The sequence below is a fragment of the Athene cunicularia genome (genome assembly GCF_003259725.1).
Source record: "Athene cunicularia isolate RWA chromosome Z unlocalized genomic scaffold, athCun1 chrZ_part1, whole genome shotgun sequence".
NCBI classification, from domain to species: Eukaryota; Metazoa; Chordata; class Aves; order Strigiformes; family Strigidae; genus Athene; species Athene cunicularia.
The window spans coordinates 20,697,827-20,723,100 of record NW_020799142.1 but is presented as its reverse complement, the minus strand read 5'-3'; the positions used below and the strand labels follow the sequence as shown (position 1 = coordinate 20,723,100).

Below are 25,274 nucleotides of genomic sequence, written 5' to 3'. Positions count from 1 at the left end.
GCTCAAAAATTCTTGTGCCTGTTGAAGGAACACCTGTGAGACAAAGAATTAAGAGTCCTGTCATGAGGAAGGGGAAAAGAATGTAGGATCTTAGGGATACATTCCTCTGAAGTCAGGGTGTTAGAGACCAAGTCTTAATCTGTATTCTTTGTGTGCTGTTAATCCTCCCAGTTTAACTGATGCTACTTCTAGCTCTGTTATGATCCATTTTCTTAGAAGAGTTTGTACATCTTATGGTCCTTAATTTAGCTTGTATATAAAGCTAGTGAATTCAACAGAATTCTTTATTAGTACATTGTAGAGCCTGTATCTAAGATCCTGATGGACCTCTCAAAAAGTAAGTGAGGCTTGATTCCATTCAGTTCATTTCATCACATTAAGAAGTGACAGTGTGACTTTATTTACTCCTGGAAATGAGGACATGGTCTGCCTGGGCTTTAAATATTGCATGTTCTAGCTATAAATACACTGCAGGCATCGACAGAAATATTCTAATTTAGGAGGGTTTTCCAGTATATAATTTTCTAGAATTCTTAACCTGCTTCGGTGAAAAAGCTATATTTGTTCTTGATGTATGTAGCTGAGGATAGAAACGGGAATGTATTTCATTGCACTCTATCTGTTTATAGAAAAAGGGAGAGACTCATGTCTTGTTGATTATAGGTATTATGCAACTGAGACAATTTTACTCATGTCTTTGAAGTTGACATGGTTTAACCCCAGCCAGCAATTAAGCACCACACAGATGCTCGCTCACTCCCCCTCCCCAACCTTCCCTTAGTGGGATGAGGGAGAGAATCAGAAAAAACAAAACTCATGGGTTGAGATAAAGACAGTTTAATAGGACAGAAAAGGGAGAGAAAATAGAAATAATTTAAAAATATACAAAAGAAGTTATGCACAATGTAATTCTCACCACCTGCTGACCAATGCCCAGCCAATCCCTGAGCCATAGTGTCCCCCCACCACCTCCCCCCAGTGTATATACTGGGCATGGTGTCATAAGGTATGATGACATATATATAGGTCATAAGGTATGGCGCATCCCTTTGGCTTGTTAGGGACAGCTGTCCTTGCTGTGTCTCTTCCCTGCTTCTTGTGTGCTCCCAACCTCTGCTGGCAGGGCAGCAGGAAAAGCTTAAAAGTCCTTGATTTAGTGTGAGCACTTCTCAGCAACAACTAAAACATCAGTGTGCTATCAACATTATTCTCATCCTCAATCCAGAACACAGCACTGTACCAACTACTGGGCAGAAAATTAACTTTATTCCAGCTGAAACCAGGACAGAAGTAAAGGCGCAGAATTTCATTCATTTTTCTTTGTTTTTAAAAAATTATTTGATTTCCAATTAAATAGAAAAGGAGGTTCAAGTTTGAGAGCTGGAACATTCATACATTTTAAAAGTTATAATATTGTTCTTGAATCTTTTATTCTGTTTCATTTCGGATTTATGTTATGACATTTTGAAATTTCATGATTATGTGCTGTTTTTAACAAAAATCTCTACCGTGTAAGAATTGTTTGATGAATAATATAAAAGGGTGTAAAACATGAAAATCAAAAGTATTCTGGGATTTAGGCCAAAGATTTAAAATATTTAATACCATACCAAACAAAATCAGGGCCAGTAGTCAAAATGTTTTGTTTCAATATTTTCTGAAGAGAACAGTGTGATTTTATTCATTTGCTGCAACACTTCGTTTCAAAATTTATTTCCGTTTTAGAAAGAAATTTAATTTCAATGAAGTGAAACATGCTGACTAAGAGGAAAAAAGCGCTTTCTGTTTAAGTCTTTCCAATCAGACATGAGTTATTTTAGGTTAGCAAGAAGGGGGGCATGGTATGAGGGCCATAGGGAATGTACGCCACCCAATTTACAAAATCTCTTACTTACATACATATGTTCAGGCCTTGTTCAATGTCCAGCATGTGAAGTGAGGCAATGATACAGGATGAGCAAAACAGAAATGCATAATGTTCATGTATTAGTTACTGCATGATTTGGATGCTTGGCAGTGCATAATATAAAACATACAATTTGAACCATTAAGCCCAAGAAATACAAATTTCCTTGTCATTGAGTGGCTGTGTCTGAGCTGTAACAAAAGGAGTCAGCATACAGGAAAGCTACAAAATCCTCATGCATAGGACAAAGCATCTGGTGGATGTAAATGTACCTTTTTTACAACTTCAAGTATAAATGTTTTATACTAAATATTATCATAGAATCACAGAATGATTTGGGTTGGAAGGGACCTGTAAAGGTCATCTAATCCAACACCCCTGCAATGAGCAGGGACATCAACTAGATCAAGTTGCTCAGAGCCCAGTCCAACCTGGCCTTGAATGTTTCCAGGGATGGAGCATCCAACACCTCTCTGGGCAACCTCTTCCAGTGTTTCACCACCCTCACTGTAAAAAATTCCTTCCTTATTTCTAGTCTGAAATTCTGATATTCACAGTGTGATACTTGCAAAGAACCTCCCATGCAGAGTCCTGTAGTAGCACCATGTCATTCCCTGGCCAGGGATCATTTCACCAGTCATAAATACCTAATACCTACATTTTAAGTGCCTTATGGATATATTTTCTTAAATAAATGATGATGTTTCCCAGATAGTCAGTGAACAGAGGTAGACATTTCCATGTGCATATGATCTCCCTCTAGAAAGCTTTACAAGCCAAAAAGGAAACATTAGCATTAGACCCATGAAAATCAGGAAAAAGTACTTACTTTGAAAGCAGTGAGTCATACCCACATCTTTTGTTTTTATTTTTCTCACATGGGTTGATGAGACTGACTAACTGTAGCAGTCATTTCATGGCCCTGCATCATTTCAGTTTTGACAAAGCACAGAAATTATGAATATAGAAGCAGCATGTGGCAGAACAGACACGTGCTTAGGGTGGTCTTTATCTCCCTTAGAGCAAGGTTATATCTACACAACGTTGTATACACAAACCTGAACTCAGTTCAAGGTAGCTACTCTAATGAGTAGACACATTGCAAAACTGCTCAGCTGAGTAAATACTGAGCTCTACGGTACCACACTTTCTTTAAAGCAAGTGCAGGGCTAATTCAGGTATATCTGTACTGAACTAATCAAACACAGCATGACCAGCCAGTCAAAAGCGGTGATTATCCTGCTGTATTCAGCATTCGCTCGGCCTCACCTTGAGTGCTGTGGGCAGGGCTGGGCCCCACAATTTAAGGAGGATGTGAAGGACCTTGAATGCATCCAGAGGAGGGCAGCAAAGCTGGTGGGAGGGCTGGAAGGTGTGTCCTGTGAGGAGGGCTGAGGGCTCCCTCCCGGAAAAGGAGGCTGAGGGGCGACCTCACTGCTCCCTACAGCTTCCTGAGGAGGGGAAGTGAAGGAGGTGCTGAGCTCTTCTCCCTGGATTCCAGTGACAGGATGCATGGGAATGGTTCACGGCTGTGCCAAGGGAGGTTTAGACTGGACATCAGGAAGCATTTCTTTACTGGGAGGGTGGTCACACACTGGAACAGGTTTCCTAGAGAGGTGGTCGATGCCCCAAGCCTGTCAGTGTTTAAGAGGCATTTGGACAATGCCCTTAACAACATGCGTTAACTTTTGGTCAGCCCTGAGTTGGTCAGGCAGTTGGACTAGATGATCATTGTCGGTCACTTCCAACTGAAATAGTCTTTTCTATTCTATTCTACTACAGTTGTGTGTCAGTCTATGATCCTAACACTTTTACACTGCACGAAAGAGAGCTTGACCCATCTTTCAAATTTTGTTTCTACAATTACAGTCATCTACATATATGCACATAAAAGTGTTTAAATCTTGCCTCATTGTGCATAAGGAATTGAAAGAAAAGTTAATTATTCATTAAAAATGCTGAGTTTCATTTTAGCAGCATGTTAGTCTGGCTTATGGATTTGTTTAATGTGTCTCCTTCTGTCCCCTGCCATTTTTCCTGACAGACCTTTTACAGTGGCCACAAATCAGCAAGTGCAGATCACCTGAACTGGAGACGTTTTCATGTTATTGGACTGATGGAAATTTTTATAATCTTACTGCTCCAGGAAGAATACAACTATTGTACATGAAAAGGTAATAATATGGAAAGAATAAAAGAAAGAGTAAAAGAAAGAGAAGTTTTTGCTATGGCTGTTAGCTTGTTGCTGTTAATTTTTTGCTATGATATGAGCCATACTGTTTTAAGGGCATAAAACTGTGGTTTAAGTGATACTTTCAATGTCAAGATTTGTTGTTGTTTATTATTAAGCAATTTGTGGCAACAAGCATTACTTGGCAGATAAGAACACATTCTTATTAAATAAACTTAGGTCCAGGTTTCAGAATCCAAAACTGAACACTGTATGGCTTGGGAAAGGAGATTTAATAGGGAACTTCAGTTTATTCCTTATCAACATAACTTGCAACTGTGAGTTTTGTTACATCTGTGCACAGATGTGAAGTTTGATTACAATCCCCTTTCAAATTTTTATCAAAGTTTGATAAAGCTCCTATTGATCAGTTGCTAGATTGAAGTCTGAATGTGCAGGTCCAGGTGAAAAGGCTGCTCTGAGGCTGGAGATTATGTTTCATTGAGCCCTGTTCTATTCCAATTCATGTTCCACTTAAGCTTTTGTAATTTTCAAGTTGTTACAATGATTAGCCTGAAAGAGGACAAAGACATTGCCAGTAATGTCTAAGGAAAACAGGGCTTTTGTTCACATGAATAGGGGGATGTGAGGTTCTGTTCCATATAATGTACTGTTTCATTTTTTTATTTCTACAGACACTTTCTACAGGTGATGATACATTTGCTTAGCAAACATAAGCCTAATGGCAAGTCTGACTCTCCTACTTACTCTTCTGAGATCTCTCAGAAATACAGGGATCCAAGTTAAAACCACTACTTAATTGTAAATGTTTATAGCTGGCAGTTGTCATTTAAAAATTAATTGAACTCTACAATAAAGCAGTGCCACGTACGTTGAGCAGATCACATATTTCTTCTTTGTCCTAGAAATCAGAATACTGCAATAAAAGATGTGAATTGAACATCCACATTAAAAATATTTCTGTTTCAATATGCAAGCAACATTTAAGGCTCTGGACTGAACTCAGTCATCTAACTCAGTTTCATACTTAACACAAGCTATAATATCAAACCACATACATATTTATCAAGTCCTGGATCTGGCAGTACAACAGCATTTCCTTTATAAAAGTGTCTGGTCTCATCAGCTAAGCACAAGACTGGTGCTTAGTGGCAGAAATGCTTCTTATGCAATTTGTGTACCATCCGCCTTTTTACTTCTTAAGCACCCACTCCAGTACTGAAGGATACTCTGGTGTCATTGATTTAGCTTAATCCTCCTACTGCATAGCTTCAATGACTTTTAGTAGGAAAAGGCATTTGCAGTATATTTTTAACAAACCACAACTGTAATTTTTGAAAATATCTGTGTTCAGTCTATATTTGGGCTGAGAGACAGTATCAAGATAAAGAACAGCAACAGCAGATCTGTTTGCTATGAGATTTGTTTTTCTAAAGTGACTTCAAAAATACCGAATAAATGTGTGTCACTTTTCCTGTAGACTATTTCAAACAATTTGGTCATTCCCGTTTTGCTTTAACTGAAGACTTTTTTGGTTTTGAACCTGCTGTCTAGTTTCAGCTTGGCTGCATGAAAATGACCCTACACAAGTAGCAGTGTTTCTCAGTCTGAGAATTCATGCCAGTCTTTGTAACTCAGCTGGTTTGTCCTTTTTAAGAGATGAAAAGAATGTGGTATTTCCTGCTGCAATTCTTTTATTTACAAAGAACATTTATGAATTTTTGAACAAAATCAGAATAGAAAAATATAAGAGGTTTCTTGCTAGGAGTTCCAAAGCATGTGTTTTAGAAGTTCTGTATCTGAAGGAATTTAGCCCTTCCTCACTCACAGTGCTGTATTTTTCTTCCCTTTGTTCACATCCTGCGGTCCTGGGTTGGTTTCCGCCAGGTCTCCTGGAGCATCCACCCTTGGGCACTTTCCCGTGTGCACAATCAATGCTCCAGTGCCTACTTCCCAATTCAGCTCACCAGGGCAACGCATTCCCCTGTCCTTGGCTGCGCACGTGTTGCAGTATTGATCTGCCATAAAGACTGGTTTTCACTGTTTCAGACTTAATTATGTAGATAGACATCTTACTGCAATTTAACTTTGCCTGAACAACATTTGCTTAAATGCATTTCAAATTTACCTAAGTTTGTGGTTGCTGGTAGTCATAAGCAGCTACCAGCATAGCAAGATGTGCTCTCTGACTGTTCTTTTGGAAGCAGCATCCAAGGCATAGAAATGCCACTAACAGTACATGAGAACCTGAACTCATTTATACGGGTTCCTTGGATAGTGGTTTGGCTTCATTGTAAATCACAGTCAATATTTATATGTTTTACTCATTTCCATAAAAGTTATGACTTATCAACAATGTGTCTTGTAAAATCTATAATTTGTATTTTGCAAGATCTATAAATCTCTCTCTCGTGTATATTGCATTTTTGTTGTCATTCTAGGAATGATGAAGACTGGAAAGAATGCCCTGATTATATTACTGCAGGAGAAAATAGTTGTTATTTCAACACATCCTACACCTCTATTTGGATACCGTATTGTGTTAAGCTTGCCAATAAAGATGAAGTATTTGATGAAAAATGTTTCAGCGTTGATGAAATAGGTATGCTTCCATTATGCATTTCACCTTTATGTATTTATATCACAGTAGGTGTCATGCTATAAGCTTTCATATTACTCATACTGTATTTAAATTTTCCCTTTCAGAAAGGTTAGTTTCTAAAAAATATGATATATAGGAAGGGATTTGGAAAATATTGGCCAAATTGCAAGAAAGCTGAAAGGATAAAAGCAAATATATGGTTTATCTTTCTGAATACCAGTGATGTCTCAAATGTGTGCAGATGAGCTTTGCTGTCCCTCTGAGCCCTTTCTAATGGATATTACATACGCTTATTCAGTGTGAACAAGGATGATGTTAAAATCTTGATCCTACAAAGTTCTGGAACCATTTTTTTGTTACTGAATCAACACTAATCCACATAATCAGGTTGTTTATCATTTCCAAGATAGAATTTATATTTATTGCAATACGAATTGTGGCATTCTGGGACTTTGCAGATGTTATTGCTTGTTCAGAGCAGTGGTGTATGTATATGCAATTAATTTATTCCTGCAAGTGACTAGAATACCCACTGCTCTCTTTTCTTCAGCTGAGCAAAATTAGCTTAATTTTTCAGATGCCACAGTTTTTGTACTTCTGTATGTTTAGTTACTAAATATTTATCTTTCTGTGTTACTCCAATTACTGTCTTTATTTGTAGTGAGAACTCTAAATCTGAATTTTAATGGAGATTTGTTTATGTCTCAGTGTTTTGTAAGCTACTATGGAGAAAGTAGTAATAGGTAATATGTTCTTAGTCTTCTTTATTAGTCACTCAGGTGAGATTTATACAGAGCATGTCTACTACCAGGGGCAGGGTGCCTTCTTGTTACCAGACTTGTAGTGACTTTGTCATTGATTCATAGGTTTAGATTTTAATCAGCAAATATGTGGTTAATATGCTTTTTCAGTCTTGAAATAATTTAATAGTGTGTAGTAAGAATGATAATTTTGCATTGAAAACTGGCTGTTTTATTCCAAATACTCTGTTTAAACAGTACTACCTGATCCCCCTGTCCACCTTAACTGGACTCTGCTAAATACTAGTCAGACTGGGATCCATGGGGATATCCAAGTAAGATGGGATCCACCACCAACAGCAGATGTTCAGAAAGGATGGATTACTCTGGAGTATGAATTGCAGTACAAAGAAGTTAATGAGACAAAATGGAAGGAGGTATGAAGCAAATATTTATTATACAATAGTCATAGTACAGTGCAGGCTTGTTCTGTCCCTAACACTTTTGTACTACTGTGAAAAGCAACAGGTTTGTAATTGCTAATTAAATGATACCTTAACTATTAAACAATATACCCATATTCTTCTTAAGTTTTCTAACAAACATTGTGACTTTATGCGTCAAGATAGTTGACACACAGGATAAAAAAAACAAACCTTGAAATCCCTGTGTTAGGTTAGAAATTTTAGCAATAGTCAGATATATACAGGTTTTTTTCAAGGATAAAATATTTCTCTATTGTTTTCCTAAACCTCAGCTATTTCAAACAGTGCATAGTATTTTTAGTAGTTGGAACAAGAATATTTTTCATAGAACATGTCACCATTCTTCAGAGTACCTGTAAAGTTCTAGTATCTATAATTATCATTTCAGTGGATTTTTTTTAAAAAAAAAAGCTTTCAGTTATAGTTTAAAATTTGATACAATAAGCAAATAAAAATAATGCAACATAGATAAGACATAGAGATTTCATACCAAACAGCAATGAGAAATTTGTGACAATATGGATAGTCCATGAAAAGATAAAATATATATATATACACCCTAAATCTTTTAAATTTTCTGTTTGAAAATCACTTCTCATGTAGCTGGTTTTCCAATTACAGGGAGGAAATTGTACACAGCTTACCTGAATGCATACACTAAGTGTCAGTGTGTCATGGCAAATCTGCATATGGAGAACTCTTCCTGAATACCAGGTCAATGCAATAAGAACATCATTTCAGAGAAGAACCCTTCCTTTGCTTTCCTATTAATATGAACTGAGTTAATTGACAGAAAGAAAATAGATAATACTGTTTTGAATTCATCTTAATTGGCAGAAGGCAAATTTACCAATTGGGACAGAGTCAAACTGGTTTGCTTGCCTTCATCTGTGAAAGACCTTGGACCCCTCCTCCCTTCTGATCCTTCTCAATGTTAGCATTTTCTGTTTATCCCACTCCTTAGTAGTAAGTCTACAGCCAAACAGGCCTGGAATGTCAAAACCTTTTTCTAAGACTTGACTGAATTTCTCTCTATACTGTTTAAGCTATACTTACTGTATAGCATCTATATTTTAAAGCCTACGAAATGAGTTAAGTTTAGGCAGTAAATCAATACTCCTTAAGAAGTTGAAACTCTGCAGAGTATTTATGGAATTCAAAAAAGCAGTGTGATAGGCAATAAGGATACCTCTTTTAAAACGCACAGTTTATTTTTTGTTTATAAGCCTTTTAGGTATCAATCGTATAAATACCCTAATAAAGCTTTGTTCTTGATCCAGTACCATCAATTATTCCAGCATGCCTTGAGAATAGCTCTTCTTAGGAGAGCAAAGGTTTGAAGATCAATGTTTCTTCTTTCAGAAAACAGATAAGAAATTGCTGAATACTACACTTGCCTCAAGAAAAATAGTACTATAGGTTATCTTGTACTGCAGCTGTATATATTGTATGTTATCATGACTTTCAGCTTAAAAAGACAAACATGGCATAATTCCCTGAGATGCTACCAGAGCACAAAAGAGAAATTTCTGAACAGAATCTTGGTCTGGCCTAAGACAATAGCAAAACTCTGAAAAACATCATTGGAGCAACATTTTCACTCTTTGTATTCTTTGCTACAAATCTCTTCTGTGATGACTGTTGAAGCAGTAAAGAGATAGATGTCTAGTTATACTGTTATAACTAGTGTTTTACACAAAGGATAATCTTTGACTGCTTAAATATGCCATAATGTTTTGTACATATAATTGATTAAAAAAAAAGATACAAAAATTAATTCATAGTACTTGACACTGTACGTACTCCCCCTTACTGAGACTTGTTTGTACTTTTTTTAGATGCTTTGGGATGGACATGTTTGATTTTTCATGTATAGCATTCAATTTTCTCAATCTATTTACTAATTAAAAATAGATAACTTATGAATTGAAAGAGTACTAAAACTTTAATCAGTAAAGTGTTATAACAGTAAGTTATGGTGATAAGAGGATCAAAATTTTTTTCTGAGAAACTTCCTAAAAACAGTAAAATCTCCACCCTCATATAGCAGGTTTTTATGAGACAGAGTCAAATGTAATATGGCCCACAGTTTTAAAAGATTTCATCATTGTTCTTAGCTCCTTGATGGTTATCTTTTTAAAATTGTACCCTCTTATCTTGAAGTGTTGCCCATTACATTCACTAGACTAAAATTCTGTCTCCTCTTATGTCTCTTCAAGTCATGACTTAGCGATAGCTATACAGACCATGTGAGGCTGATGTGTTTTCAAACAAGGTGTGAAAACATCATCCTTAAGAATCTCCACTAATTGTCTCAGGAAAAACAAACAAACAACAAAAACCTACAAACAAACAGACAAAAACACACCCTACCCATAAAACTTTACTGTACTATTTCTTTGTGGCTTCATAGCACAAAATAAGTAAACCCTTTCTTATACTTTACAACTGGATAGTCTTCACATGTTAAAAACCTTTGTGGTGTAGAGCAATGGTTCTCCATGATCTTGTGCCTGACAACTAGCAGAGTAAAGCAGTCTGTGTGGGATCACTGCCTCCTCCAAAATCTGACTTGAGTCTGGAGCCACCAGGGTTCAGGGAATCCCACAGATCATAGCTACCAACAGAATGTGTCTCAAGTTTAGATTATGCAGCTATAGTGGTTATAGGATTGTATTGTTGAAGATTCTTTCAAATTCCCTATGGCTGCTGTTTTCCAGGTGTTGTAATTCTTAGCTCATGATGAGTTTTGCCAGTATCATCCTTGATGCTTAAGTAAAATTAGAATATGACATCTGCCACATGAATTTCTCTTTTGAGCACATTGTCCTTATTCTAGTGTACTTTTGTTGGGCTGTTGGAACTAAAATAGAGATTCTCAGAGGAGTAATAGGAGAAATTGTACATATTAAGTGACATCCTACATGGTTTGATATGCGGCGGTATCTAAGTATGTTGCAGTTAGTACTTAATATAGAAGTCTCAAGACCAACAATCTGATGCCAGCTCTCACAGGTGTCCATTGTCACATTTTATATGCAGTTGAAGATTTGGGGAGTTATGCAGTGTCCCCCAAATAAATACATTTGTAAGATGCAACACATCTGGTTAGAAGGCCTTTAAATCATTTCTCTTTTTACAATTCTGTAATTAAGTCAGTAATGTTGTATTGTAACAGTAAAAAGGATTTACAGTTTGATACAATCAATGGGAGATGTTCACACCACCTACTTATGGTATGTAACTGGGAGCAGCTGCCTTTCTTCACTGACTGTATTAACAGAGAGCTTGGATTCTCCACTTTTTGTCCCCTGAATCACAACAAAGCCCGATGGCTAGTAAGTCAAAAGTAAATGGTGTGAATTTTCTCTCTGAACTCTTCTCATGGTATCCTTACAGTTCCAAGTAGCAAAACACCTTCAAAAGTTAATTTCTGAAATCAAGAAGCTGTGTAAAATTGCCCGTACAACTCAAACAAATAAATCACAGTCCTTCTGTCTTTACAGTTAGAACCCAGGATCTCAACAATGGTTCCACTGTACTCTCTGAAGATGGGAAGAGATTATGAGATACGAGTCCGATCAAGACAACGTACCTCTGAAAAATTTGGAGAGTTCAGTGAAATCCTTTATGTATCTTTTTCTCAAGCAGGCATTGAATTTGTTCATTGTGCTGAAGGTAAGTAAGCAAAGTGCAGCAAAATAGTTTTATAACCATGCTGTCTTTTTGTCTTTTCAGAGGTGGTGAAAGATACAGATAGCTTTAAGAATCAGAAGTAATAACTGCTGTTGCACATCTTATAGAGCCTAAAATACAGTTAAAACTCATACTTCATTATCTAAAATGAGCACTCCAGTAGTGAATTGTCACTTCTATTGAAGTGTTATACTGCTGGCTAAGTTTGTTGTCAGAATGATGTGCTTTTATGAGCTGCCCAATTCTCTCAAGGACAAGTGAGTTTTTCTGATTCTTGCTTCTGTCTTGTTTTTAAAGTGCTGTTAAAGACAGAAGAAGAAACAGCCATTGAGCACCACATTCCTTTTATTAAAAGAACAAGATGGTGCCTTTTCCTGAAGCATTCTTAGGTCTGAGCTACTAAATTAACTTTTCAAAATATGAGCTTTTCATCAAATTATTTTAACAGGCTGCTTCACTTCATTTTCCAGGATATTAATGAAGATGTTAAATAAAACCACCCATAACTCTTATCTTTCAAAATCTTGCTGTATTTCCCTTTTTAACTCTTCATATTACTAGTTTTCATTCCTAATTTATATGAACAGCTAATGTTCTGGACATGTGGCATTATTTTATTAACCCCGGCTGCATTAAGTTGTCAAGTTTTTCATAATAATCAAGTTAAAGTACTGTGAAAAGCTAAGGCCATCCTACAAGCACAGTTTTCTTCAGTCACTACAATCCAGATTCTGCAAGTTAATCCATACCCATACATCTCACACACCAGTAGTGATCTGATTTAACTGAGAATTTATTCTTGCTTGATTTCTATATCAGCTTTAGAAACACAGAATTAAAATTTAAATTTTCCATGTATTAAAAATTTAGACTAGTTAAATTCAAATGCAATATTCTAACTTTTTGAGACAGCTGGACATTCACAGGTGTCACTGATGTGACAAGGAGCTACTGGTTCTTCATTAGAATAGGAACCTGTCTAACACAGATATATCCAGATAGGACTTTACTAATGCCTGAAAACAAGTCAAAATCTAAGCTAGAAGCACAGGGATAAAACTGGTACCTGAATTTATTTGTTTTTTTCCCTGAGAGAATGTATATTTATGTTCATGTGTAGAATTCTAAAGCTTTCTGCCCAGTATTTGTTGGCCCAAAAAATGAATGAAGTTTGTATGGAAAACTTAAAATTGGGAACAAATAGAAGAATCTAAAACTGCAGCCAGAATAAATGTCTCTATACTTTGTATTCTACAGTGTCACCTTAAGTATAATGGAATTTCCATTGTTTAAAAGATAAATCATTTCAAATTTCAGCATTGTTTTTCATTCTTACCATATTGCATTTCCCAATGACCTGAAATTTTTGTAGCCACCTGCAAGGTAAATAAAAGGAAGATTTTTATTTTCCCACTTGATGGTTCACAACATAACTAATGTTCAGCCTTTAGAAAGAGGAGCAGTATGCTTTTTGACACCACCATATTTTAACTTCTGTGAGAGAATTTGCCTATGATTTAGTATGCTATTAATAACATTCTCTCAGCTCGGGTGAGCAAGCAGTAACATGGTCTGTGGCATTATATGCCGTCTGGACTACCGGTAGCATGTTCTTCATGACTGATTTTGCTACATAATATTGTCTGTACTAAGATCTTGTTTATATTTTAAAACCCAGTTCTGTTTTTTCAGGCAGTCTCAGTGAACCTACAAATGCAGCATGGAAACTAGTGAGACCAAAAGGGTATTTTTATTTCTGCTTAACACAGAACTTTCACATATAAGTAACCAAAAATTCTCTTACAAGTTTTTACCACTTTGGAATCCTCAGGTAGTGGAAGAGAAGGTTGAAATTAAAGATGCAGAAAGATTCAGATCCCTATTAACATGTTTTTGTCCTGTTTTTTCAGAAATTGAGTTTCCATGGTTCTTAGTTGTTATCTTCGGAGCATGTGGGCTGGCCGTAACAGTGATCTTAATCCTGCTATCTAAACAACCAAGGTAGAAAGTTTTTATTTGTCAGATTTTATGTACTTGTAGCTTAAAAATTAGGGTGCTTTGGTGGTTTCAAATCTGGGGGACTAGAAACTATTTTGAGGATTGCCCATTCTCCTAAACCACATGGACACTGGCATATGTATGTACTGTCCCTTCAGCATGGGAATCTGAACATGTTGACAGTTCTTCCTTTTGGATTGCAGAACATTTTATTCTACAGTATTTACATAGTTATTTTACTTGGGCTTTGAAGGGGATTTTTTTTTAAAGTCCATTCAAATTTTGTAAACACTATTTTTACCTACATACTGTTCAAAAGTTTCACACAAATATAACTATATATTTGGTTTTGTTCTTAGGCTATTCCACTAATCTCTGACTATTTCTTCATTGAGCCAAGGGAAAGAGCGTGAGTCATAGGGGAGTATTTGGTCTCTGTGGATAGACTGGCTTCTATAAATAACAGGAATAAAATAAAACAAAGCACAGGATTGTGTCATAAAACCTATAAAATTGTGTCATTATAAAAATTAAACAATGACACATTTTTATCTATATAAAAATTACGAAATGGTCTCAGAATGAATTCATCCCCTAATATGCATGTTCAGGGATAGATTTTGGCAGAATAACTCAGCTTGAATATCGTACCAGTACTGTCCTAGTTTGTGGAGCAACACCATGGTCAAGTCCCAGTGCACACATGCATGTTGTCAGTGGTCTTGTATACACATTTTGAAAATGAACATGAGGTGTTTTGCACATACCAGCATAAGGACAAGTAATTGAAATGAAAACAATATGGTGCAGTTGGAGCAGCTCTAAAAAAATAATTTAGTCAAGCAGCACTATGCTTTGGCAGAGCTTAATTTCAGGAAGCCACTCCCTGCAATAGCATCCTGGTCCCACAGTTAAGAGCAAAGCTCTTGATACAATGCGTGACAAAATCTTGATGTGTCAGAATGGAGTAAGAACAACTTGAACAAAGGGCCAGGACCTCACTAAGGTCAGCATACTGAGGAAGGAGTGGCTTTGTCGCAAAAGATTTTGAGGACTGAAGCATGTCTTTGATCAGACTGTTATCTTCCATGCTAATCATGAGTGCTGGAGGAAGCTCTCCTCCACTGAGGATCCTTCATCTGGAAAGTTTTTCTGGACCTGTGGGCCTGCACCCTTTCCTTCAAGCTGGTGCACGTGGTGATGGGAATGGCAATGTCTTCTGCAGAGGAGCAGGCTGCATAGATTTCCCATAATGCAGAATATCCAGAGTCAGTTTTCTTCTGTATATGAAAAAATACCAGTTCATATTTTCCTCAGTTCTGATCTCACAAGATCTGAACCATTCTCCCTAGGAACTATGGCCTGGGGTTAGGCCATATGAGTTGAAAGATGCAGACTTGAATTATGCAAGACCAAGAAAGGAGCACAGTGTAGTTCTCCCTCCTGAATTTTCCAGGCAGCAAGTGGTAAAATCCCTTGACTGTTTTGTTAGAAGCAGTGCCCAATCCTGTCAGAATAGATGATTTGTGGACTCAACTGTAAGTGCAAGTCAAATTGGTACCCTGAGAGCTCAGCCAGTGCATAGCTAACACAGCCCCTCCAGGGGTTAGGTGGAAAATTACTGGAGTTCTGGCTCTCACTGAGGCTTGCTGGGCAGAACTTTGAGTGTCTGCCAAAAACAAAAACAGCTGGGGAATTTGGGCCTTCCATAGTTAAGCAGAAGGTGACTAAATTCCTCTCTAGCATTCCTTAAGATTCCTGTGATCCTCTCTGGACCTCACCAAGGTCACTAACAATGCAGCAAAATTAACATTTGGATTTAGATCTACCATTCCCACAGCTTACTTTCTAAAATACACAAGTAATGCAGTATAAAGAGAATGTTGGATTTTCCTTTTGGGAACTACCTGTTTGCAAAAGAAGGAGGGGTATAAAATGGAGGAGATAACCATGACAGTCTATTGTTGGATTATTATTAATGAAAAATTGTCCTTCTGTTTGGGGTTGGTTGGGGGTGGGGGGGGGGGGGGTGTTTATACCCTCAAAAGAATTAGAAATTCACTTTATGAAGGATTAGAATAATACGTATTTCCATGGTATGTACAAGCATAAGCAAGTTACTAGTTCTTTCTCAACAAGGGTAAAGCCCTGTCATTATTATATATTACTTGTTATGTTAATAGTTCAGAAAACAAAAGTGTCATAGAGATGGCAAAATACTAACCTAAATTTTTTCAGTTGTGTTTCTGTTTCTTTATAAATTATAAAGTAAATCACTTTTTCACCAAGTCCCTTTTTCTATTTCCCTATTTAAATTCATTGGGCTTATGCAAGACTACTGTTTGCCTGAAAAAAAGAATTTTGAGAAAGTCACTCTGCACACTGAGGCTTATATCAGGTTCCTCTTAAAATTATATTAAAAAAGGGAAATACTGACAGAGATCTAGGAATTTACTCTCTTTCTATAAAGCATTAAATTTTCAAAGACCAGACTCCAGAATGGATTCCCACAGAAATGTATGTGATTTCAACAAGGAAGGCTGCAGAAAACTTGTTTTTTATTTGCACTGAGAGAAAACAGTAATTCTTCTCCTTAGGACTATTTGAAATTGAATCTTCAAACATTTCAGTTCTGAAGTAATTTAAGTAAAAACACAATGTACGGCTCGCTTCTTTCTGACTTCCTCAGGACCACTGTCAATTAAAAGCCTTTTTTTTTTTTCCAGGTTAAAAATGCTGATTTTTCCTCCCGTGCCAGTTCCAAAGATTAAAGGGATTGATCCAGATCTCTTGAAGGTAAGATTGTGCTCTGAAATCTATGGTGGGAATCACTGTAGTAGTAGCAGGTGACAATTGCTGTCCCAGACAAAAAAATTTTGTAGGAAAAAATTGTGACATGGGGTAAATGACCACAGCATAGTTTTCATAAAATTAAAAAAAAAACCAACCTTGCCATTATTACATCAGCTACAGTTACCTTTTCTTAAGTTAACATCATAAAAAGTATGAGCATTTTTAATTAATTCCTTCATAATATTAATTTTTTTCTTGCTTTATAGAAAGGAAAGCTAGATGAAGTGAACTCCATCTTAGCCAGCCATGACAACTACAAGACACAGCTATACAATGATGACTTGTGGGTTGAGTTTATTGAGTTGGACATAGAAGACCCTGATGAAAAGAACAGAGTCTCAGATACAGACAGACTCCTGAGTGAAGATCACCTGAAATCACACAGTTGCTTGGGAGCAAAGGATGATGATTCTGGACGGGCCAGTTGTTGTGAACCAGATATTCCTGAGACAGACTTTAGTGCAAGTGACACATGTGATGCCATATCTGATGTTGATCAGTTCAAAAAGGTAACTGAAAAAGAAGAGGATCTCTTGTGCCTTGATAGAAAAGATAATGATGAGTCACTTCCAAGCCTTGCCAACACAGACACCCAGCAGGCGCTTATGAATACTCAGTCTGAAAATAACCATCTGTGGCCACCTTTTGCAGACAGCATTGTCTCAGCTAGTCCATCGGTCCATACCCAGCTAATTAACCAAAATTCATTGACAAATACTGACTTTTATGCGCAAGTGAGTGATATTACTCCAGCAGGCAGTGTTGTACTTTCACCAGGGCAGAAATCCAAGGTGGGGAGAGCGCAATGTGAAGGCTGCACAGAACAAAACTTCACCATGGACAACACCTACTTCTGTGAGGCAGATGTGAAAAAATGTATTGCTGTGACTTCCCATGAAGAGGATGAGCCGTATGTTCAGGAGCAAAGCTGTAACGAAGACGCTTACTTCACCACAGAGAGCCTTACCACTACTGGTGTCAATTTTGGAGCTTCAACAGCAGAAACGCCAAGTTCAGAGATACCTGTCCCAGACTATACATCTATTCATATCGTTCACTCTCCACAAGGCCTCGTGCTCAACGCAACTGCACTGCCTGTGCCAGACAAGGAATTCAATATGTCTTGTGGCTATGTGAGCGCAGACCAGCTGAACAAAATCATGCCGTAGCTCTTCTTTGACTAGGTGCATGCAGTATTTCACAGCAGAGAGTCAGCTTGGGCTTGTATGCTGAAACCAAAATGAAGTCTAAAAGTTTCTTGTGGTTCTTATAATTTTATCTAAAATGTTGCAACGTAAAATATACATCAAAATATTCCTATTGTGTTCTGTAAATATGATCTATGAATTTGTCTTGAGACTGTTTCACTAGAAGTGACTGTCTTGTTCTTGTGGGTGTTGATTTTTGTGATACTAAGCATTGAAATTACTATGTTTAATGTATAGTAAATCATGCATTTTGATAAAGCTAAAAATCAGGTGGTTTAAAGTCTAAGAATTTAGTAAAAACTGTGCTGTTGGAAGAGATCTTTATATCAGTAATTGGGAACTGAAGATACAGATGAAAACCAAAAACAGCTTGAATAAATAACACACCTATTTTGATTTATATAAATTAACAAAATATATTTTAATATTTTAATCATAAAAACATAAACATTTTCTATTACAGTACACACTGTAATTCAAATATGGTGACCCATCCAAGGAATGTAATTACTGTAACCTTAAAAAGCAGTTTTCTGTTTTATAAAAGTTTTGTTCACAGCAGAAAGAAGAAATAGATTTTTACAGAGCCATTTTATACCTCCAAAGAACTGTGTAGAGAAATTTTAAAATATTGTAGAAACTTAAAGTAACTGATTCTATTACTTTCTTATCGTAACTAATATAGAAATATACATTCAATTTAAAGTTTTTTAGACAACATTAAAATATACAAAATATTTGGGCAAATTATGCTGTTCTTCTTCAGATTCTGGTTAATGCTAATAATATACCTTTTTGTAAGCGAAATTTTGTTGACCACAGTATTAAACAGTGTGCAACTGTACTTTCAGTGAAAATTTTTGAGAACACATGAATATACTCTGGTGACTTAGCAGCATAATCTCTTCACATTTGACCAACTTCTGAAGCCCTCCTACAGCCAAAGGTATCACTACATTTATTAGTTTGTGCCACATAAAGCCTTGATTAAAAAAAAAAATAAGGACTTCAGGAGTTAGCCAGCATTTTTTAAGATGTAACAGGATTAAAAGGCTTCAGTGGAAGAAGGGAATTGAATATGGTGTTAAAAGTTTTTGGTTTTGCAGCCTAACAGCATCTCCTCTGACTGTGTTAGGCAGTGTTTCAGAATGAAAGGAAGAGAACTGAAACTCAGTGAGAAAGCTCTCTTTGTTCTTACGTAAATTAAGAACTTGATGGAGCTTTGCAATGAACTACTACTGCTTCAGAAGTTACCTTCCTAGGCCATGGTTTCATCACTGCAGGGTTCTTCTTAGAAAGCAGATAGGGACTCTCATTTCTTTGACCTGACCTGAACAGAAGTGCATGAAGTGCAACAAATGCAGGTCTTGCTCATGATGTCTCCCACAGAGGACTTACTGATGCTCTCTTTCTGACCAAGGGCTACAGGACTGGGCCCAACAAGGGGATGGGATTTTTAAGTTTAGCACGTACTTTATGGTAAATGTGCATTAGATATTCTGCTAATTTGCTGCTATATTTTTCTAACAGCTACGTTATTTAGTTTCATATAAAATTTCGTAGATGATAGACACAAATGCAAGTAATGCCTATGTGTGTGTTTGGAAGAAGTTTCTTACTCTGTTTCTATTGCCAAAAATAGTTAAATACCTCAATCAAACTCAGAATGTCATTTTGGTACTTTACTGGTCACACAAGCCGTTATATGCTGGTCAGAAGATGTGTCTTTCAGTTTCTATTTAACTTTCTTAATGTCAGTGTTTTGTTTGTTTTTCTCAAAGTTTAATAAATGTATTGTCCTGATACAATGTGTTTTATTGCAGGTAATTATTCTTTCATGGAAAATAGAGATTTTATTAGGAGAAATCAGGAGTATTTCTCATTGAATAAAGTAGAATGCAGCTTTCCTTAGAAGAGAAGCAATGTCTAGTAGAGATCAGTGTTTTCACTGATTGATACGTATATAGTTAAAAATAGAAGCATGGACCTAAATTTATAGATCGAGGTAGGACATGCTGTACCCAGAACTGGCCAAGACACGTGTTACTAATTCAGCAGATCAGTTTACCTTTGGCTGGCACAGCCCATAGTGGCAAATAAATAAACTGCACTAGTTCGAGTTACACCTACAGTTAAATCCACAAATCAGATATTTTGACAAACCTTGATAGTTACTTGTAGTGATAGCTAAAACCTAGCAGTATATGAACTCTGAAAAATCAGAATTGTCAGATATTCGGTCTCTATGGAAAATGCCGTGTCTTGAACTTCTCCCGGTCTGTGTACTACTGTTTGTCTTCTCTCTCTCAAGGTAGGGAAGGAACTGTTGGAGGAATCCAATTAGGCAAGGGTAAGCCCTTTTCTCCCAAGGGAATCAAGGTGTGACTCAGTTCCTCGACACAGACATCCTGTGCCATTTAGGGTATGTAATCAGGCTTCCAGGTGCTAGCCCAGAACAGCACAGGTCTTGTGTATGTTTTGTCTTATCTTAAAAGCCTGAATGATGGTAGATGCATGTTTGGGCAGTTGAACTCATCCCCAGTGAAAGGAAACAGCTTCATGAATGTAAACATCTTTGTGTCAGGTAGGTCTGGACTGTGTTTGGGCAGTTGAATTGATCCCCAGTGGAAGAAAATAGCTTCAGGAATGCAAACATCTTTGTGTCAGGTTGGACGAAGTTACTGTTGTAGTTAATAGTCTGAAGAGCTCCTTAGCTGACCAGATATAGGTGTCTGCTTTAGGTGAGCTGATTGGGGCTTTCTGCTCTTCAAGATTAGAATGGGAGCATGGACATCTTGCTCATATTCAGACACCAAATATATTTGTTAAAGACATATTGATGTTGGTGTGAATTTCCTCTTGGCTGAGCCATTGGCCAAGGTAAGCCAGAGAGGGCATCGCTGTTTTCTTTTGGTTTATACTGTCTGTTGAAACAACTTTGTAGAACTCAATTCAGATGAACTATCATGATGACTAAATATGCTTGCTTATATCTCATGCTTGAAGAACTGAGCTTCAGAGGGTTTATGCCTTTTATAAGGCTCTAAAAATACCCAAGTTCCAGTGGGAGTTGGAGAATTCACAGCTTAAAGAAATTACAGTGAAGACAATGGTTCACCACTGCCATGTGGGGAACTCCAGCTCCTGCTGCTCTCGCTGTGCCAGTTCCAGCGCTCTCTGCCAATGCCCTTCCATGAGTTGATCCAACTTTCTAAAATCTGAGAAAATCATTAAAGTAAAGTATCAGAAGTTCCTTTCTGTTGATTAATGAGTTAAACTGATTGAGCAAAGTCCCAGAAGAAAGGCAGGAACACATGGCCAAGAGCTAAGAGTGATCTTCCCAGGAGAAAACAGCTTCCTCATGCAGCTTACTCATGCAGACAAGAAACAGAAAGGATACACAGCTTAAGGTAGGTGTGTGTTTGCAGGGACATAGTGTAACGATCCCTTTTGGTAGTAACTATCACCTAGGTCAGCTTAAAGGGACTGTGAAAAGCCAGCTTGAGCTCCCTTCCACATCCAACAGCAGTGCAGCTCAAGTAATCGCATGCCTAACAACTGCAGCTTGTGTTCAGAAGAGAAATCCAAGCATCAGACTTGCAGTTGTCCCTGAGCTTTACATTTTATACTGACAGTCTGCTGTTTTCTTACAGAACACAGCAACCTATTATTTCAAGACATGGTGCACTTGCCAGACACAGAAAAGGTTATACACATTGGCAAAGTAACCTGTTTATTTAATTTCACCTTTTCTCTGAAGTGGAAAAAAATATATCTGTGCTGTAAAGAGCCCCTGGACCAGTAATTTTTTATCTGCTCTCTTATTCACTTTGAGAAATAACGCTGCTGTCCCAATGCCAGACAATATAAAAATGTCACTTTTATATTGACTCATATTCATTCTTTTAGAAATGCCTACTAAAACTGTAGTTTCCAGGTTTAATCAATGGCTAAATTGTACAAGGTGAAAAGAAATAGATATCACATATGGACACTGTAAGCAAGGAGCATTCTGGTGATAAACCCAATAATTTTCACTGCATTTAAGTTTTTGGCATGTAAACTGGCCACATTTGTTCCCATACTTGGAATGACATTTCACTCATACGTTGCCTGTCAGAGGCTAGTCTGTGTGAATATCTATTTGGAAACCATGTTGGTTCTCAAAATCAAGCAGGACTCAAGTAGCTCTGCTGGCTGCCTTTTGGTGTCAGCAAGAAGCACACCTCACTTTGGAGGAGTTTCATTTTGAGCCTCTTTTCTCAATGAAAGACAATGCATATTTCCAAGGCTTCAAGCTGTTACAAGAAACTGAAACAGCACCATCTATACTGGTTTGCATTAAGATAAATAATTTTGTCAAACATAATGACTTACACTTCTGTTCTTTACTACCTGAGTTGAAATATTTTTCTTGACTGCTGGTTTTGGCTGTGTGATGCTTAGTTGATGGCTGCGGTTAAACCACACAGGAGATGAGATCAGCACCTTGTGAGATTTGTTCACCCATTCTGAATGAAGATTAACATTATCAAAGGTATGGGGGTTTATTTCAAAATAGTAAGAGTACTAAATAAGAGATGAGTGTTCTATAGACTTGCTGTGGTTTTAGAAATGCTTCAAGTTAATGGTGGCAATCTACGTTGGTAATGCTCTACCGTCATTCACAGCTTAGTATATACAACTATGTATGCATCAGCACAGTTGTAAGAATGGAAATTAATGCTCTGGTTCAAAGAGAAACTTAAAACCGTATGAATATAGCCACTGGCAAACTTTTAGCCCTGCACTGAGATGTGCTGTTTCAGGGGCTTAGTACCAGACACCCTATGAAAAGGAGTGCCTGACTCAGATTGCCTGATTTGAGAGGAAAAGGAAGAAAAAGTTTAGCCCATGTTGGTTTTTTTATTAGGAAGCAATGCAAACTTGGGGGATGGACAAAGAGGTAAACACTACAGAATATTACTTTTTCATTACCCATTTTTCAGTTCTAATTCAGAATATCCTAGTTCACCAAAACAGTGGAATGGGTAAGTATTTAACCAGCTTTTATAGCAATTTACTTTGAGGAGATACCAGTGGATGTATTTCTCTCTTGGAACTCCCTCTGTTTAAACATAATTTTACAGCACAAATTCTTTTTTCTGACTAATCATTATTAATTGCACACACTGCCAGTGCTTTAACTGCCATAGAAACCATGACATCAGACAGAAGCAAGATGTAGCCCAAATCCATTTCCATGGATTGTATATTGAACACTCTGGCATAACTATATTGAGTGAGCATTTCCTCACCTTCTCTAATCAGGGCTAATAGAGACAGGCAACATTCAGAAACACATGGAAAATAAGAGAAACAGTAATAGTGGTAAAGAACCAGGCACAGTGGAGCAGCTGACAGGAGTCAGCAATGCAAAGTGTCATTAGCTGTAGGTGGAGCTGTAGGAGTGGTGTGGATGACAACTGTAGTCAGTAGTTGTAATGAAAAGCAGATGCAGCTATTAAAATCGATGCATCTAGTAAATTGACACAAATGTTTGTCAGGTTTAAATTTTTTGCTATAGCCACTGGTATTTCTTTTGCAAAATCGGAAGTTCTTTATCCTAATATATAAAATTTACCTGACTGATTATACATTAGCTTCCTGAAATTAGTCTGAGAAAGCAGAGGATCCTTCCACATCATGTTGTAAATTGAGAGAGAACATAGCTGAACTCCTCTCCTCAAAACTGGAAGGAATAAAAGTCTGCAGAAAGCTTAGTGGGAGTAAAAGCAAAGCTGAAGAGATGATAACTTTCTGAGCTTCCCTGCACAGATGATATAAATGATGCTGCCATTACTGTCCTTGGTCTTCTTTTGAGGTTATGCTGAAGGAAAAGAAAATCTGTTCCATAAGAGACACCTGAGGCCTAGGCATGCCAGGAAATTGATTCCTCACACTTTTTTCCTCAGTAATGAAATTAATAGAACATATATTTTACATATTTTTCACTTGTATATGAAACCTTGTCATATTATACCAGAAAGATATATAGAACCACATGTCAGATAACTTTTTCATACTAAGACAGAAATTTTCTGATCTGTTTCACAGCAACTATCTGTGTAGCACATACAGTGCTACAATCGTGAGTTAAAAACAAAGGAAATGCCAACCTTGCCCTTCTAAATGGAAAACTTCTTCAGGAACTAATTCTGTAAGCCCACTAAATGTACTTTCCTTGGAAAAATAAAGCACAAGGTTGGAAAGTTACCAAAACCAAGATGATTTCTAACAAAACTGTGCTACCAAACAAGTGGGTTCAACACTTCAACAGCCATCTGAGTGCTGTCTGCTTGTTACCCAGAGATGTTACGATCATTACGAGCATACTGTCATCCATCTGTGGCCTAGCTGTATGGGACTCCTTAAGTTTTTACTTGTACATGTCAGAACTCAATATTTGTCATGGCATATTTTTTGATGGACCCAGAAAGATTTGTTAGTGCCTTAAAATGTCATGAAAACTTTTAAGTGAAATTTCCTGAGCCAAACTACCAAAGAAAGAATGTGCAACTCAGGGAAAGGACTTGTGTTAATGTTAACTGTGATTAGATTCATAAACCTACAGTATTTAAAATGCAAAATTTTGCTCATGTGTAGCTCATAAAATTCATAGTGGTAGTCAGACTACAAGAACAAACTACCCAAAGAGTTACGTATTTTATGAAAAGCTGTAGGGACACAAAGTCTCTTGCTTTTATAGCGTAAATAATGGCAAAGATGTGTCACTTTCTTCAAATGTAATTAATATTAATTAAGTGATTCCTACCAATCACCAATCAATCAATTATAACAACCTTCTGATTTTATTTCATTGATGAATGTACTAAATGACTATTTAGAAGCAAAATGCATGCTTTTAGCTAGGTACTGATACTGGAGTGTCACAAACAGAAAGACAAGAAAATAGAAGCGTATCAGAGAATCATCTAGGTTGGAAAAGACCTTGAGGATCATCCAGTCTAAAACTTAACACTGACTGTTCTCAGCTACACCAGATCCCTCAGCACTGTGTCAACCCAACTCAAACATCTCCAGGGATGGGGACTCCATCACTGCCCAGGGCAGCCCATTCCAACACCTAACAACCCCTTCGGGAAAGAAATGCTTCCTAGTGTCCAGTCTAAACCTTCCCTGGCACTACTTAAGTCTATTCTCACTTGTCCTATAACTTGTCACTTGGCTAAAGAGACTCATCCCCCATTCTATGCACTCTCCTTTCAGGTAGCTGTAGAGGGCGATGAGGTCTCCCCTCAGCCTCCTCTTCTCCAGACTAAACACCCCCAGTTCCCTCAGCCGCTCCCCGTACGACCTGTGCTCCAGACCCTGCACCAGCTCCGTTGCCCTTCTCTGGACACGCTCGAGTCATTCAATGTCCTTTTTGGAGTGAGGGGCCCAAAACCCAACACAGGAATCGAGGGGCGGCCTCCCCAGTGCCGAGTACAGGGGTCAGATCCCTTCCCTGTCCCTGCTGGCCACGCTATTGCTGACACAAGCCAGGATGCCATTGGCCTTCTTGCCCACCTGGGCACACTGCTGGCTCCTGTTCA

The 25,274-nt window shown here is 37.4% G+C and overlaps 1 protein-coding gene across 1 annotated transcript in view; it reads left to right on the top strand.

Moving 5' to 3' along the window:
* The window catches only part of GHR (growth hormone receptor), a 120,934-nt gene extending 102,820 nt beyond the window's left edge, over positions 1–18,114 (top strand). Inside the window, exons 4-10 of the mRNA XM_026865892.1 lie at positions 3,951–4,080; positions 6,539–6,699; positions 7,698–7,876; positions 11,431–11,602; positions 13,531–13,621; positions 16,345–16,414; positions 16,678–18,114. Coding sequence (XP_026721693.1) covers positions 3,951–4,080; positions 6,539–6,699; positions 7,698–7,876; positions 11,431–11,602; positions 13,531–13,621; positions 16,345–16,414; positions 16,678–17,640 — 1,766 coding nt within the window. The 3' untranslated portion in view covers positions 17,641–18,114. The remainder of the gene's footprint in view (positions 1–3,950; positions 4,081–6,538; positions 6,700–7,697; positions 7,877–11,430; positions 11,603–13,530; positions 13,622–16,344; positions 16,415–16,677) is intronic.
* The last annotated feature ends 7,160 nt before the right edge of the window (positions 18,115–25,274 follow it).